Source organism: Hipposideros armiger, unplaced genomic scaffold (assembly GCF_001890085.2).
Source record: "Hipposideros armiger isolate ML-2016 unplaced genomic scaffold, ASM189008v1 scaffold_92, whole genome shotgun sequence".
NCBI classification, from domain to species: domain Eukaryota; kingdom Metazoa; phylum Chordata; class Mammalia; order Chiroptera; family Hipposideridae; genus Hipposideros; species Hipposideros armiger.
Window position 1 is genome coordinate 3,704,590 of NW_017731442.1, and position 11,272 is coordinate 3,715,861.

Consider the following 11,272-nt stretch of genomic DNA (forward strand, 5'->3'; position numbering starts at 1 on the left):
GTTTCCTAAGCATCTCTCCTTTAACCAATGAATTCCTCAGGGCTGTTGGGGAGTTTTGTAGACAGAAGATTAATGGAGCTAGGAATGAGAATGAGTTTAGTGGGAAACCTAAGCTTTAGACTATTCAACTAATATTAAAAACCATGTGGGGCTGGTGGATATAGACAGTACAGTGGGGAAACGTCCAGAAGAAGAAATGGACATAAATGGTATGCGTTATTTCTCAGTTTCTTACTCCCTGATCCAACTCCATAGTCTGTGATTTTGAGGGTCCTCAAATACTTCTAAGCCACTGCACTGGAACACTTCAAGTTTCTGTGGGGAAACGGGCAGAACCAAAGTTTTAAGACATACGGGACGTGGCTGCGAATTTCTATATTAGAAGAGTTTGGGATTGGGGAACAATGTGGTTGGAAGGGGTTTCTGAAGTTGCGTTTGTATCTACATGATTTTACATGGACTGTAAAGAACTCAAGCGTCCAATAGGTGGTGGGGATACCGAGTAACGGCGCCAAGTTTAGTCCCAGAGTCCTGATAACACAGAACCCGCTGAACCATGTTCTGAACCATTTCAGCCCCCATGGACCCTTCCTCGCCTTCAGTCCCGCAGTGTTACCTCTGGGCGAGTTTGTCAGTCCCAAGCCATCCATCCCCGCCTGAGGTCACTCTGTCAGGTCACATGCTCGAGCCCGCGGGAGTGCCACATAGCCAGCCGCGCCCCTCCACGCCCGCTCTGCCCACGTGACCCGGCCTACTTTCTCCCCGCCCGACCCTAGTCTTTTCTCGGGGAGCCCCGCCCCACCCAGAGCGCTACGCCTACCACCTCCGCCCCTCATCCGCCCAGGTTCCAGTGAGGCCCACGCCCCCACGTGTTTCTTCCTGTCCAATGGGAGCCGGTGTCATGGCGCGAATGGGCGGGGAGGAAAGGACGACTTCATTACGCTGCGAGAAAGGGGCGGGGCCTGTAACGTCGGACTGTACGAGGGGACGCAACGGAGGCAGGCCGGAGCCGCTGCCGTCGCCATGACCCGTGAGCACTGAGACCCTCTCTTCTTGCCCGTTTTCTCCGGTCCACTGCAAACACGACTGCCGAATCCCGGCATTGGCCTGCTCTTGGCTTCCACAGCGAGGCTTTTTTCTGGGAGCGCTCTTTAGCAACCCTCACACTCGTAGCCCGGAAATCGGCCCTTTACCCACCGCCACTTTTTAAGAAACACGCCTCCCCCCACATCCCCAACCCACCGATCAGGCAAAGGCCCTCCCCGACCTTCTGCGGTGTGTGGAGAAGTCCTGCGTCCCGGAGATAGGCCCAGGGCCCCTTACTCCAGATCTCAGCCCATCCCCCACAGAGACCCACATCGTTCACACACACCACCACTACCTGTCTGGGCTCCCACGCCGCCTCGAAACACGCCTCTAGCAGGCTCCTCGGGGCCGTGTTCCCTCCGCCCCTCAATTTGACCTGCCCCGTGGCAGGCAGCTCGGCCCCCTCCACCCCCTCAATTAGCAGCCTAGGCTCCGAAATGGGCCGGGGTTGGGGCTCGGGGAATGAAATATTGGATTCTACTCGTGTCCGATTGAGGGAAGAGGGTCGCCGGTGTGTGGCCAGAAAGGCCCCCGCGTCTCACCTTTTACCTTCTTTCTTTAGGCGGTAACCAGCGCGAGCTCGCCCGCCAGAAGAATATGAAAAAGCAGAGCGACTCGGTTAAGGGAAAGCGCCGAGATGACGGGCTTTCTGCTGCCGCCCGCAAGCAGAGGTAGCCCCTGGGAGGGGAGGGGAAGGGTGGGGTGAGACTTGGGTTAGGCCAAGGGTTGTACCAGAAAAGAGAGCTGCCTCAGGGCTTAACAGCTGTACTAGTCGTGAGGGGCAGAGTGCATTGCTTCCTCTAGGGTTTTATTTCCTCCCCACACTCCAAATTGTTAGCTCACTGCCTTACAGGAAGGGACTGGGGCGGGTGCCTGCCCGTGGTGTGATTTCTCAGTGCCCCTGGGTCTGACCTTAAGGGCAAGGGCAGGGAGCATCACATTTCAAATGCATTAGTGGTTATGACAGCCCTGTGCTTTTGGCCCTCCTTGCCGTTCGTTTCTCCTCCTTTCTCCCAACCTTCTCACTGGTGCTGCTGGGTGTGGTACCCAGCACAGAATAGCCTTTGTGTGTGTGTGTGGCCAGACTTCTGACCCCTTGGGCAACAGCCAGATATAGACTGATTGCCTTTTTTGATCCTCAGCTCTCCTCCTCTTATTCACCTAGGGTGGGAATACAGTAGCCACACGCTGAATTTTGTCCCATCCACTTCCATCTTATCCTTTGTGCCCTTCATCCCCCTGCATCTTGTCCTTTTTGCCCTCTGGTACCTCCCAGTGCCCCATCATCTCTACCCCCAGGGACTCGGAGATCATGCAGCAGAAGCAGAAAAAGGCAAACGAGAAGAAGGAGGAACCCAAGTAGCTTTGTGGCTTCGTGTCCAACCCTCTTGCCCTTCGCCTGTGTGCCTGGAGCCAGTCCCACCACGCTCGCGTTTCCTCCTGTAGTGCTCACAGGTCCCAGCACCGATGGCATTCCCTTTGCCCTGAGTCTGCAGCGGGTCCCTTTTGTGCTTCCTTCCCTTCAGGTAGCCCCTCTCCCCCTGGGCCACTCCTGGGGGTGAGAGGGTTACCCCTTCCCAGTGTTTTTTATTCCTGTGGGGCTCACCCCAAAGTATTAAAATTAGCTTTGTAATTCCTTGAGCGCCTGGTTTGACTGGGGATCTGGGGGGATGGGGATGGAGGAATGGCTGCCCTTTCCCACAAAAAGGGGAGAGAACTTTAGACTCCAAAAGGTTGTGGATATGTAGACTAAGTGAAACATCACAGAAAAATCCTTTATTATACTACAACAAACAGACAAGTACTCCAGGTATGTGGTAGAGGAATCCTCTAAAAACCACTTCTTTTCTGTGATTTTTGCCCCCCACCCAGACCTTAAACACCATCCAAGGGATGGAGTTGAGGGCCTACTGAAGGCTCCAAGACCTAAGTTTATGTCCCTCTTCCTTATTCTTCCTCAGTTTGTTTGCCCCAAAATCCTGCTGCTCACAGACTTCCCACGGTTAGCTGCTTTCAAGTATTCACATTCTCTTCTGTCATTCCTCATGCAGTGAGGATTTTTGTCTTCCCCACTTCCTTTGACCTCAAGATTAGGATTAAAACCTAGGGTAGTCTCTGTGCTCTTTTCTTCCTGTGTCCTGGTTTGCTCTGGGGTTCTGGGCTTCTTATATTCCTGTGCCCAGGGCTGAATTGCTTATGTTTCTTTTTATCTCCCAGGGCAGAGCCAATTTAAGTCTTCAGTCCCTGTGGGTCTTTCCCTGCCCCATCTCTACCACGAGAGCCAGGAAAGGGCTGGTGCCACACTGTCTGCTGGAATCAGCAGTGGTTCCTGACTTGGGAGTTAGCTTTTGAATTGGGGTGAAGATGTAATGGTAGCTCTAGCAAGTCAGATACTTGTCCCGAACATTAACGTATATATGGTCACTTTTTCCAATTCAGACATAGTGTTGACTTCAGTCTAAAAGGAGGTAACTGCCCATTGTGTTCTTAAGGTATTTGCTGGGCTGGACAGCTCCCCTGAATCAAGACTAGGGGTACAACCTCAAGGGAACCTCAGTTTGTTAAAAGTACCTCTATTGGATACTTGTTACCTGGCAATACTGATGCGATGGCAATGTTGCCTGAAGATAGGAGGAGGCTTGGGGTCCTGCGTGGGGGACCAACAGAGTGGTGCTAATAGCAGCCCCAGATAGAGCAGTACACAGGCCCAGCATGAGGCAACCTTGACCCAGAAGGTAGCCCAGCTACCCTTGGTGAAGGTCTTTTCCAATTCTGCTCCCTCATAGCTGTGAAAGCAAAGTCTGTGGTTAGAGAATATGCAGGGCCTTAGTATTTAGACCTGTCCTGCCTTCCCATCAAAGATTATGGTGGATCCATGTGTGTCTCCTGAGAACCCTTGGGACTGGCCTTGAATTGTTCTTTCCTTAAAATAGCTAGGTTTTCAGGAGAGTATCCCAGGCCTACATCCATCCTACCTGAACCAGTTGGTTAGGGTAACCATGACATAGAGTGATGCAAGGAAGAAGACGAAATGGAAGGCAGAATAGCTGTAGGAAAGTTGCTGGGCTTGCACTGGAGGAGCTGGAGAGGTCTCTTGGTCAGCTGGCTTGGCATTTCCTCCCCTTTGCCCTGAAGAGAGGGAGGGGCTGCTGGGCACAGTTCAGCTGAAATACCTCTTCACTCTTCCCTCCTCCCCCAGCTGCTGTTGTGAAGGCGCTTAAGGGCTCATTGGTACTGCAGAAATCTACACTTTCTATTGATCCTCACTTGACACTCACCTTCCTCTGGCTCCACTGTTTCAGGGCAACAGAAACAGAGTGACGGCTTCTGTAAAACAAAAGGCAGCATATTTTGGAATGACTGAAAGAACGAGAGGGTATTAACATAGGAAACTCCCCTTTTGAAAAGATTACTCTGGTGTAAGAAGTGGAGGCACACCTGGGTTCAAATGCAAACTCCAGCATATAACTGGCTATGGGAACTTTGGTAAGATGTTTAATCTTCTGTGCCTCAATTTCTCCATTTGTAAAATGGAGCAAGTACCTACCTCACAGGGTTGTTGTGAGGGTTACATTAAATGAGATGATGTATGTAAAGTATCTAGCACAGTGCCTAGCACATTGTGGGTACTCAATAAAAGGTGATAGCAGCTAGAATCTGAGCTTTCTGGGTAGAGGTTGGTAGGGTGCATGCGTGCGTGCGTGTGTGCGTGTGCGTGTGTGTGTGTGTGGGGGGAGGGAGGGGCATTGGGGATATTGAGCTCTGCATTCTCACCTGTAACTCATAGCTGTAAACCTTGACGATCCACAAGGGCCCAAATACCTCAGCCAGGTAGGAAGCCTCATTGCTAAGAAAGAAGAATACAGTTCTCAAGCAGGTCCAGTTAAATAACAGGAGGGATTGTCTGAGAGCACTTACTGTCAACTGGTCCATACTGGTAAATCAGGAGGGTGATGTGCTCCTAGAGCCCCTTTCCCCCAAAGATTTAGAAATCTTTTCCTGTGAGGGCCCTAAAATCTTTGCATATACGAGGTCTGACAGTTAAGTTCACAAACTTGTTGCAGTGATGTTATTAACCTTTTTTGATATGGGAAGGATTATTCATTATGAATTTGCACCAACTGGACAAACAATTAACCAAGTTTACTATTTGGAAGTGCTGAAAAGGCTGTGTGAAAAAGTTAAACGACCTGAACTTTTCACTAACAATTTATGGCTCTTGCATCACGACAATGCACCAGCTCACACGGCACTGTCTGTGAGGGACTTTTTAGCCAGAAATCACATAACTGTATTGGAACACCCTCCCTACTCACCTGATCTGGCCCCCAATGACTTCTTTACCCGAAGATAAACGAAATATTGAAAGGAAGACATTTTGATGACATTCAGGACATCAAAGGTAATGCGATGACAGCTCTGATGGCCATTCCAGAAAAAGAATTCCAAAATTGCTTTGAAGGGTGGACTAGGCACTGGCATCGATGCATAGCTTCCCAAGGGAAGTACTTCGAAGGTGACCGTAGTCATATTTAGCAGTGAGGTATGTAGCACTCTTTCTAGGATGAGTTCGTGAACTTAATTGTCCAACCTTCATTTTTTTTTAATTCTCAAGTCATTACCCCTACTCCCTTCATCTTATACAGATCATCTGACAAATGCTATTCTTAGAAATTGTTTCTGTTCATGGGGAGCATTCCTCTTGTCTTGCTCTAAAGTTTAAATAAACATGGTCCCAGACAATTTGACCAGCCCTCTGTCCTTCTGGGCATCCTCCCTTGTACTCCTCTCCCCCTGACACTTTTACGCACCAAGCAAAAAGCACACAAGCATACATGATGCCAGCACTCAGCACTGCCAGAGAAGTATCTGGTGTTTGGGGTTCCATTGTACTCAGGCCAGGCAGGCACAGAGTGTGATTCTGTCCTTGAAGGATTACTGAGAAGGGGCAAAAGAAGAGAAATGTAAGAACAAAGCTATTTGGCAAGAGCAAAAAAGTATTTGCGTGGGGAATTAATGTCCTGTCCTTACCACTCTCTGGAGGACGGCTGGACAGTGCAGAGAAGGTCAGATACATGATATAACAGCTGATGATAGAGGCTTGTAGAAGGCCAGAGCGGGGTTGCTCTGGGGAGAATGGGGATCATTGCTTTAGTCAACAGGGTGGTTTCCTCCACTCCTACCCCTACCCACACTTCTGCCTCCCCACCCTTTTGGGGGAAGCAGAGAATTGACTGAGATTAGGGAGACTAAGGAAATTTGCTATACTAAAGGTCCCCCAAATCTGGAATGTTGGCAAGGCATGTACCCACTGAAGCGGATGCAAGGAGCGATGGAAAGGAAGGAGAGGAAGCCACAGAAACAAAGGTGCAGACTAAGCAGCATCTTGTTGAGCAGGCAGCCAGCTGGGTGTGTGTAGTGGCGGAACAGGAGCACCACTGCCACAGTTGCCATGCTGTAGAATCCTAGGGTGGCCAGCAGCATGGCTAGGAACCAGCGGCAGTCTTGCGCTGCACCTGTCTGCCTAAGGATGGGAGGTGGGCAATGGCTTGGGGTTCCAACTCTTTCTTTTTACCCATTACCAACTACTACTACCTCCCTCAGAATACTGGTGTGACTACCCATCTTACCTGGCCCACAGAGTCATCACGTTCCTGAGCTTGTTGATAACTGCTCAGTGGAAAGCTATGGGACCATTGACCTGTCATGTCCTTTGCCCAACCCCACTGGGTCTAATAACGTCAGACAACCTTCCCAAGAAGAGCCTTTAGGGTTATGTGCTCCTTACCAGTTTTTATTCCAGGAGTGGGCAAAGGCTGTGATAAGCACCAACTGCAACAGGATGAAGGTGAAGCCTCCACAGATGCCAATGTAATGCCAGGCTGCAAGTGGGGCACCAGTGGGATAATGTAGCTAATGATATTACTCCTGGTTCTCTTCCCACCCTCTTTTTCTTAGAAAATCTTTTAGTCTACTCCTGTTGATCAGGATGTGAGATGGAAGGTACCTGGGAAGAGATGCTCATCAGGGATGCAGAAGGCAGCAGCACAGAGACCTAGTAGGAACAGCAGCTTGAGGAGCCAGAAGCTGGTTGGGAGGGAAAGAAAATCAGGCTCAGAAGAAAAAGCAAAGAGCGAACAGTGCCTATGGAGGAAGACAAAGGAGAAAGCAAAACTGTAGGAAAGGGGAGAGAAAACACAACTAAGTAGAGGAAAGGAAGAACAGTCCCTTGCGAGAAGGGCTGGAAACAGGCCCTTCATAGCCTATTCCAAATTCTAATTCTTAGATACCTAAATAACATCTAGACAGTGTTTTACTGTTGACAAAGGTTTTGCATATAATAACCCCACTGTCATTTCCATTTTAGAAACTAGAAGTTTAAAGAGCATAAATGTGTGGCTCATGGTCACCCAGCAAGTACATCAGAAGCAGGGACTTAAACCTGTTTTCTGTCTTTTTATAGTGCTATTACTTCATCTTAGAATTTACTAAGCTTAGGTCTATTTCCCTTTTCATCCTCTCCCCACCCAAAGAGTACACACAAACCTATTATGCAGCTGTGCCCGCAGGCTAGTAGGGGAGTGGAGGTGGACCAGCAGCACAGCCTGCAGCAGGTGGAAGGTGGCGGTTCCTGCACAGACTCGGTACACAGCCCCAGAGCCACTGAGCACTGGGCAGTGAGAGTGGCCAAACAGATGGGCACACAATCCCGAGGGCATCTGGATCTGGAGAAAGGGCAAGTCATCATGCATAAAGAGGTACCTACTTTTCACAGGTCCCTGGCCCCCAATCTGAATCTCTTGTCAGTGCAACCCGACAACCCCCGCACTCCCCAACACACACACACACACACACACACACACACACACACACACACACACACACACACACACACACACACTTACACCATGTGCCTTGCCCCAGACCCGCTCCACTACTGTCCTTGACAGCAGGAGGCAGCAGACTGCTGAGGCCCCTATGTGGAGGAAGATGTAGAACAGGCGGCTGCAAGTGGACTCTGTGAGAGGAGGCCACCTACAATGGCAGCAGCAGGTACAGGGATCAGGCCCACAGCAAGACACCTGGGGGTAGAGCAGATGCAGGGCAGCAGAGGGGAGGTTTGCTGAGATTAATGCATGTGTGAGGTTAACCCATGAGGCTGAATTCCAGTATTTCCCCTTCCCTTCTCTCCCTTTACTCTGAAAGTCTCAGAATGTTTGGTTCCAAGCTATTTAGGATTGCCTTCCACTGACATCAAGTAGAGCTTTCACCATTAAGAGCTTACCAGCAGGCTTGAGTAGACCTTCCTAAAAGCCTAAATCATACCTGGCCTCGAATCTTTCCCTAGACCTAAACATCTGGTACTGGCAATATGGGAGGAGAGATTTAATGATAAGCAAGCAGCCTTAAAGGCAAAGAAGCAGTGGGCCTCGGAGAAGGAAAGCCTATCATTTTTATTGGCTCCCGTGGGTTTTCCTCTCCAGCTTCGGCCACCATTCCCTTCCACTTTTTCAGATAGCTCTTGCGCTAGGGAGCTTTGAAGCCCCTGCCCAAGTATCTTCTCACCTGATAGACGGGAGGATTCACTGTGACACTGCTGACTCCACTGCGTTGCTGTGCCAGGTGGAGGGAGCTGCTGGGGCCTGCGATGGCCTTTGCACCCACCATCCTTGTCCCAGGTCCACCAGATGGAAGGTAGATTAGAAAGTAGCTCTCTTCTCCTTAGCCTACTGGACTGCTGCTGTTGTGGGGCTGGTCACCCAATCTAAGGAAGGGTGAAGTGGGACATCAGGAAAACACCCACCTCCAGGATGTGGTAAATGCAAATTCCCCTGTGAAACTACTTTCTCCCTAGGGCCCTTGGTCCACTCAAGCTGTTCTCCCCAGATTAGGCAGCAGTTTGCAAATGTGGCCTCCTGTGGATTAGCATTCTTAATTGGTTTAGGATTAGACATAGTCCATCCTGGTTGAACAGAATTCCTTGGGAGAGTGTGTGTGAGGAGGTGCTGGTGGGAGGGATCTAGGTAAAGAGGGGGTAAGGATGTCAGTTGGGAAAGTCTGGAGCGGTGACAGGATAGGTCTGGGTGAGCGCTTTGAAGAAAAGAACACTGTGCGAGCCCCAAAGGAAGTCTGACAGGCAAGCCGCCTTCTTCACTGAACCTTCTAGAACCGGAGCATTAATGAAGGCGTGGCCCAGAGCCAGCCCCACCTCTTTTCCAGACGGATGTTGCGGGGCATTACCGGAAGTCGTCGTGAGGCGGGGTGGGGCCTTACGGCGGCGCGGTGGAATCAACATGGCGACCGAGGGGGATGTAGAGCTAGAATTGGAGACTGAGACCAGCGGTCCGGAGCGGCCTCCCGAGAAGCCACGGAAGCATGACAGTGGTGCGGCGGACTTGGAGAGGGTCACCGACTATGCGGAGGAGAAGGAGATCCAAAGTTCCAATCTGGAGACGGTAAGTTAGCCGGGAGTGTGGCTGGTGGGGCTGAGAGCAGAGGCGTCTCCGAGGCTGTAACTGGAAGCCCCGCTCCAGGATGGGGTCCCGATCCCGATGCCGGGAGAAAGCAAGAGGGAAACCGAATCATCATTAGAACCCGCGGCTTGCGAAAAGGCGCTTGCTGGAGATTGGGTTTAAAGTGGGCCTCAGGAGCCTAGCATTGAATTAAACTGGTTCCTGATACACTCGTCATCGTGAATACACCCCTGACCCACTTGTTAATGGCTTTTTAGATTATTGGGAATTGTGGGTAGCAGAGTAGTAACTATTAATATATCTCTTTCCCATAGGCCATGTCCGTGATTGGAGACAGACGTTCCAGGGAGCAGAAAGCCAAACAGGAACGGTAAGTCCTCTGCACGCAGCCAGCCCTAAGAGGCCCTTTCTTTCCCCCAGACATAAATAAAAACCATCGTTAAGCCTTTGTACCTTGTGCCGTTTTTCAACTCTTATCACCAATATTCGCACATCTACGGTTTACAACTTTGCTCTTGTTGGTGAAGGAAAGGCCTCCAGGTAACCACTACTGCCTGCTGTAAAGACTCCAGGAGAAAGGATGGGAATGTTAGGTGAGAGGGTGGGAGTCATTTTGTGTTCTCAACAGCGTTTACTAAGTTATTCTTAAGGCACAACTGGGAATGATCCTTCCTGGGAGTTTATGGAGGTAGAGAATGAGGACTAATGTACATGAATATTTGTAGGGAGAAGGAACTGGCAAAAGTCACCATCAAGAAGGAAGATCTGGAGCTGATAGTGAGTAATGATGCATAACTAGTGTATGGGCCGGGGAGGTTACTTTGCTTAATTTGGTTTGTTTTTCTGAAACAAGTAGAATCACCGTGTTTTGCTAGTACATTAATGCCAGGGAGAAGGCTTAGGTAACACCATTGATCCTTTTCCTGCAGATGACAGAGATGGAGATCTCAAGAGCAGCTGCAGAGCGGAGCTTGAGGGAACACATGGGCAACGTGGTAGAGGCTCTTATTGCCCTAACCAACTGATTTGTGCATTCTCAGATCTACCCACTGGATTAACTTATTCCAATAAAGATGGCTTTTTTGTTGTTGATGCAGTTGTATCATCTTGGATCAAGGGCAGTGTATACTGTATTGTATTTTATTGTGGGAAATTTACATGTTTGAGTATAACTGAATTTAAGTGACACCCCCAACCCCCCACACCCAGCCTTTAATGAACCTATGTGAAGGATCAGTGTAGAAGAGTATCTTATGTTCAGATGTAGATGCTAAGTGGCAGGCCAAGTTCATTTATCAGACTAGCTCTCATGCAACAGTATCCAAAGTATATTTGGAGTTTCAGCCAAGTTACGGTACTCCATAGCATATGCCTCTAGGGTAGCTTTTAAATTGCTGAAAGGCCAGTACCTGCCTAGGAGCCACTATACAGATGTAAGTCACCAATCCAGTTTCATATGCCACTTTGAGTTAGAATTTAGGTAGCTGAGGTGGGAACATGGTAAGAAAAATAGAAGATACTAAAGTTTAGGTCTTCTATAGAATTAATTTGTAAGGTTTTGATTTAGGAAATTGATTTTAATATTTGAATTCTGAACCACAACATTGATACCTTACATTTCATTTTCCGTCCTGGAGAGAAGATTAATTTTACTTTAAAAGTTGATCAAAATTGGCCAAGTTACCCTTGCTGAGCTTCAGTTTCCTGAACTG

The 11,272-nt window shown here is 49.4% G+C and overlaps 3 protein-coding genes across 24 annotated transcripts; 2 read left to right on the forward strand and 1 right to left on the reverse strand.

Moving 5' to 3' along the window:
• Positions 1-611: 611 nt before the first annotated feature.
• On the forward strand, positions 612-2,724 carry SERF2 (small EDRK-rich factor 2). Of its 2 annotated transcripts, none has more exons than XM_019644949.1 (3): positions 612-1,030; positions 1,649-1,757; positions 2,386-2,722. In XM_019644949.1, the coding sequence occupies exons 1-3, from the start codon at positions 1,024-1,026 to the stop codon at positions 2,447-2,449; spliced, it is 180 nt and encodes a 59-aa protein (XP_019500494.1). In that variant the 5' UTR covers positions 612-1,023; the 3' UTR covers positions 2,450-2,722. The 2 variants fall into 2 exon arrangements, with proteins under 2 accessions (XP_019500494.1, XP_019500493.1); XM_019644948.1 differs by having other exon boundaries at positions 953-1,030; positions 2,363-2,724.
• A 116-nt stretch (positions 2,725-2,840) lies between these two features.
• On the reverse strand, positions 2,841-8,781 carry SERINC4 (serine incorporator 4). 20 transcript variants are annotated; one of them, XR_002124333.1, is made up of 12 exons: positions 8,653-8,781; positions 7,992-8,168; positions 7,633-7,811; positions 7,094-7,173; positions 6,875-6,968; positions 6,395-6,610; positions 6,118-6,213; positions 5,898-6,024; positions 4,861-4,933; positions 4,365-4,413; positions 4,062-4,215; positions 2,841-3,872 (listed from the first exon to the last, which is right to left on the reverse strand). XR_002124333.1 is itself a non-coding variant. In XM_019644929.1 (12 exons), the coding sequence occupies exons 1-12, from the start codon at positions 8,752-8,754 to the stop codon at positions 3,674-3,676; spliced, it is 1,542 nt and encodes a 513-aa protein (XP_019500474.1). In that variant the 5' UTR covers positions 8,755-8,781; the 3' UTR covers positions 2,841-3,673. The 20 variants fall into 20 exon arrangements, 17 of the variants coding, with proteins under 17 accessions (XP_019500474.1, XP_019500473.1, XP_019500472.1 ...); XM_019644929.1 differs by having other exon boundaries at positions 6,399-6,610; XM_019644928.1 differs by having other exon boundaries at positions 6,399-6,610; positions 7,094-7,230.
• A 386-nt stretch (positions 8,782-9,167) lies between these two features.
• On the forward strand, positions 9,168-10,662 carry HYPK (huntingtin interacting protein K). 2 transcript variants are annotated; one of them, XM_019644946.1, is made up of 4 exons: positions 9,168-9,542; positions 9,875-9,930; positions 10,286-10,337; positions 10,490-10,662. In XM_019644946.1, exons 1-4 carry the CDS (start codon positions 9,267-9,269, stop codon positions 10,583-10,585), a joined length of 480 nt encoding a protein of 159 aa, XP_019500491.1. In that variant the 5' UTR covers positions 9,168-9,266; the 3' UTR covers positions 10,586-10,662. The 2 variants fall into 2 exon arrangements, with proteins under 2 accessions (XP_019500491.1, XP_019500492.1); XM_019644947.1 differs by lacking the exons at positions 9,875-9,930; positions 10,490-10,662 and having other exon boundaries at positions 10,286-10,345.
• The last annotated feature ends 610 nt before the right edge of the window (positions 10,663-11,272 follow it).

Bases quoted from the DNA above. Each gene is read 5' to 3' on its own strand.
- HYPK (XM_019644946.1), top strand. From the start codon at position 9,267: ATGAAGGCGTGGCCCAGAGCCAGCCCCACCTCTTTTCCAGACGGATGT. The intron at 9,931-10,285 runs GTAAGTCCTCTG...GAATATTTGTAG, and splicing joins CAGAAAGCCAAACAGGAACG to GGAGAAGGAACTGGCAAAAG. The intron at 10,338-10,489 runs GTGAGTAATGAT...CTTTTCCTGCAG, and splicing joins AGGAAGATCTGGAGCTGATA to ATGACAGAGATGGAGATCTC.
- SERINC4 (XM_019644925.1), bottom strand. From the start codon at position 8,754: ATGGTGGGTGCAAAGGCCATCGCAGGCCCCAGCAGCTCCCTCCACCTG. The intron at 6,969-7,093 runs GTACCTTCCATC...CCCCACTTGCAG, and splicing joins TGATGAGCATCTCTTCCCAG to CCTGGCATTACATTGGCATC. The intron at 3,873-4,061 runs GTAGGATGGATG...TTGCTTTCACAG, and splicing joins ACCCTAACCAACTGGTTCAG to CTATGAGGGAGCAGAATTGG.
- SERF2 (XM_019644948.1), top strand. The intron at 1,758-2,362 runs GTAGCCCCTGGG...GGTACCTCCCAG, and splicing joins GCTGCCGCCCGCAAGCAGAG to TGCCCCATCATCTCTACCCC.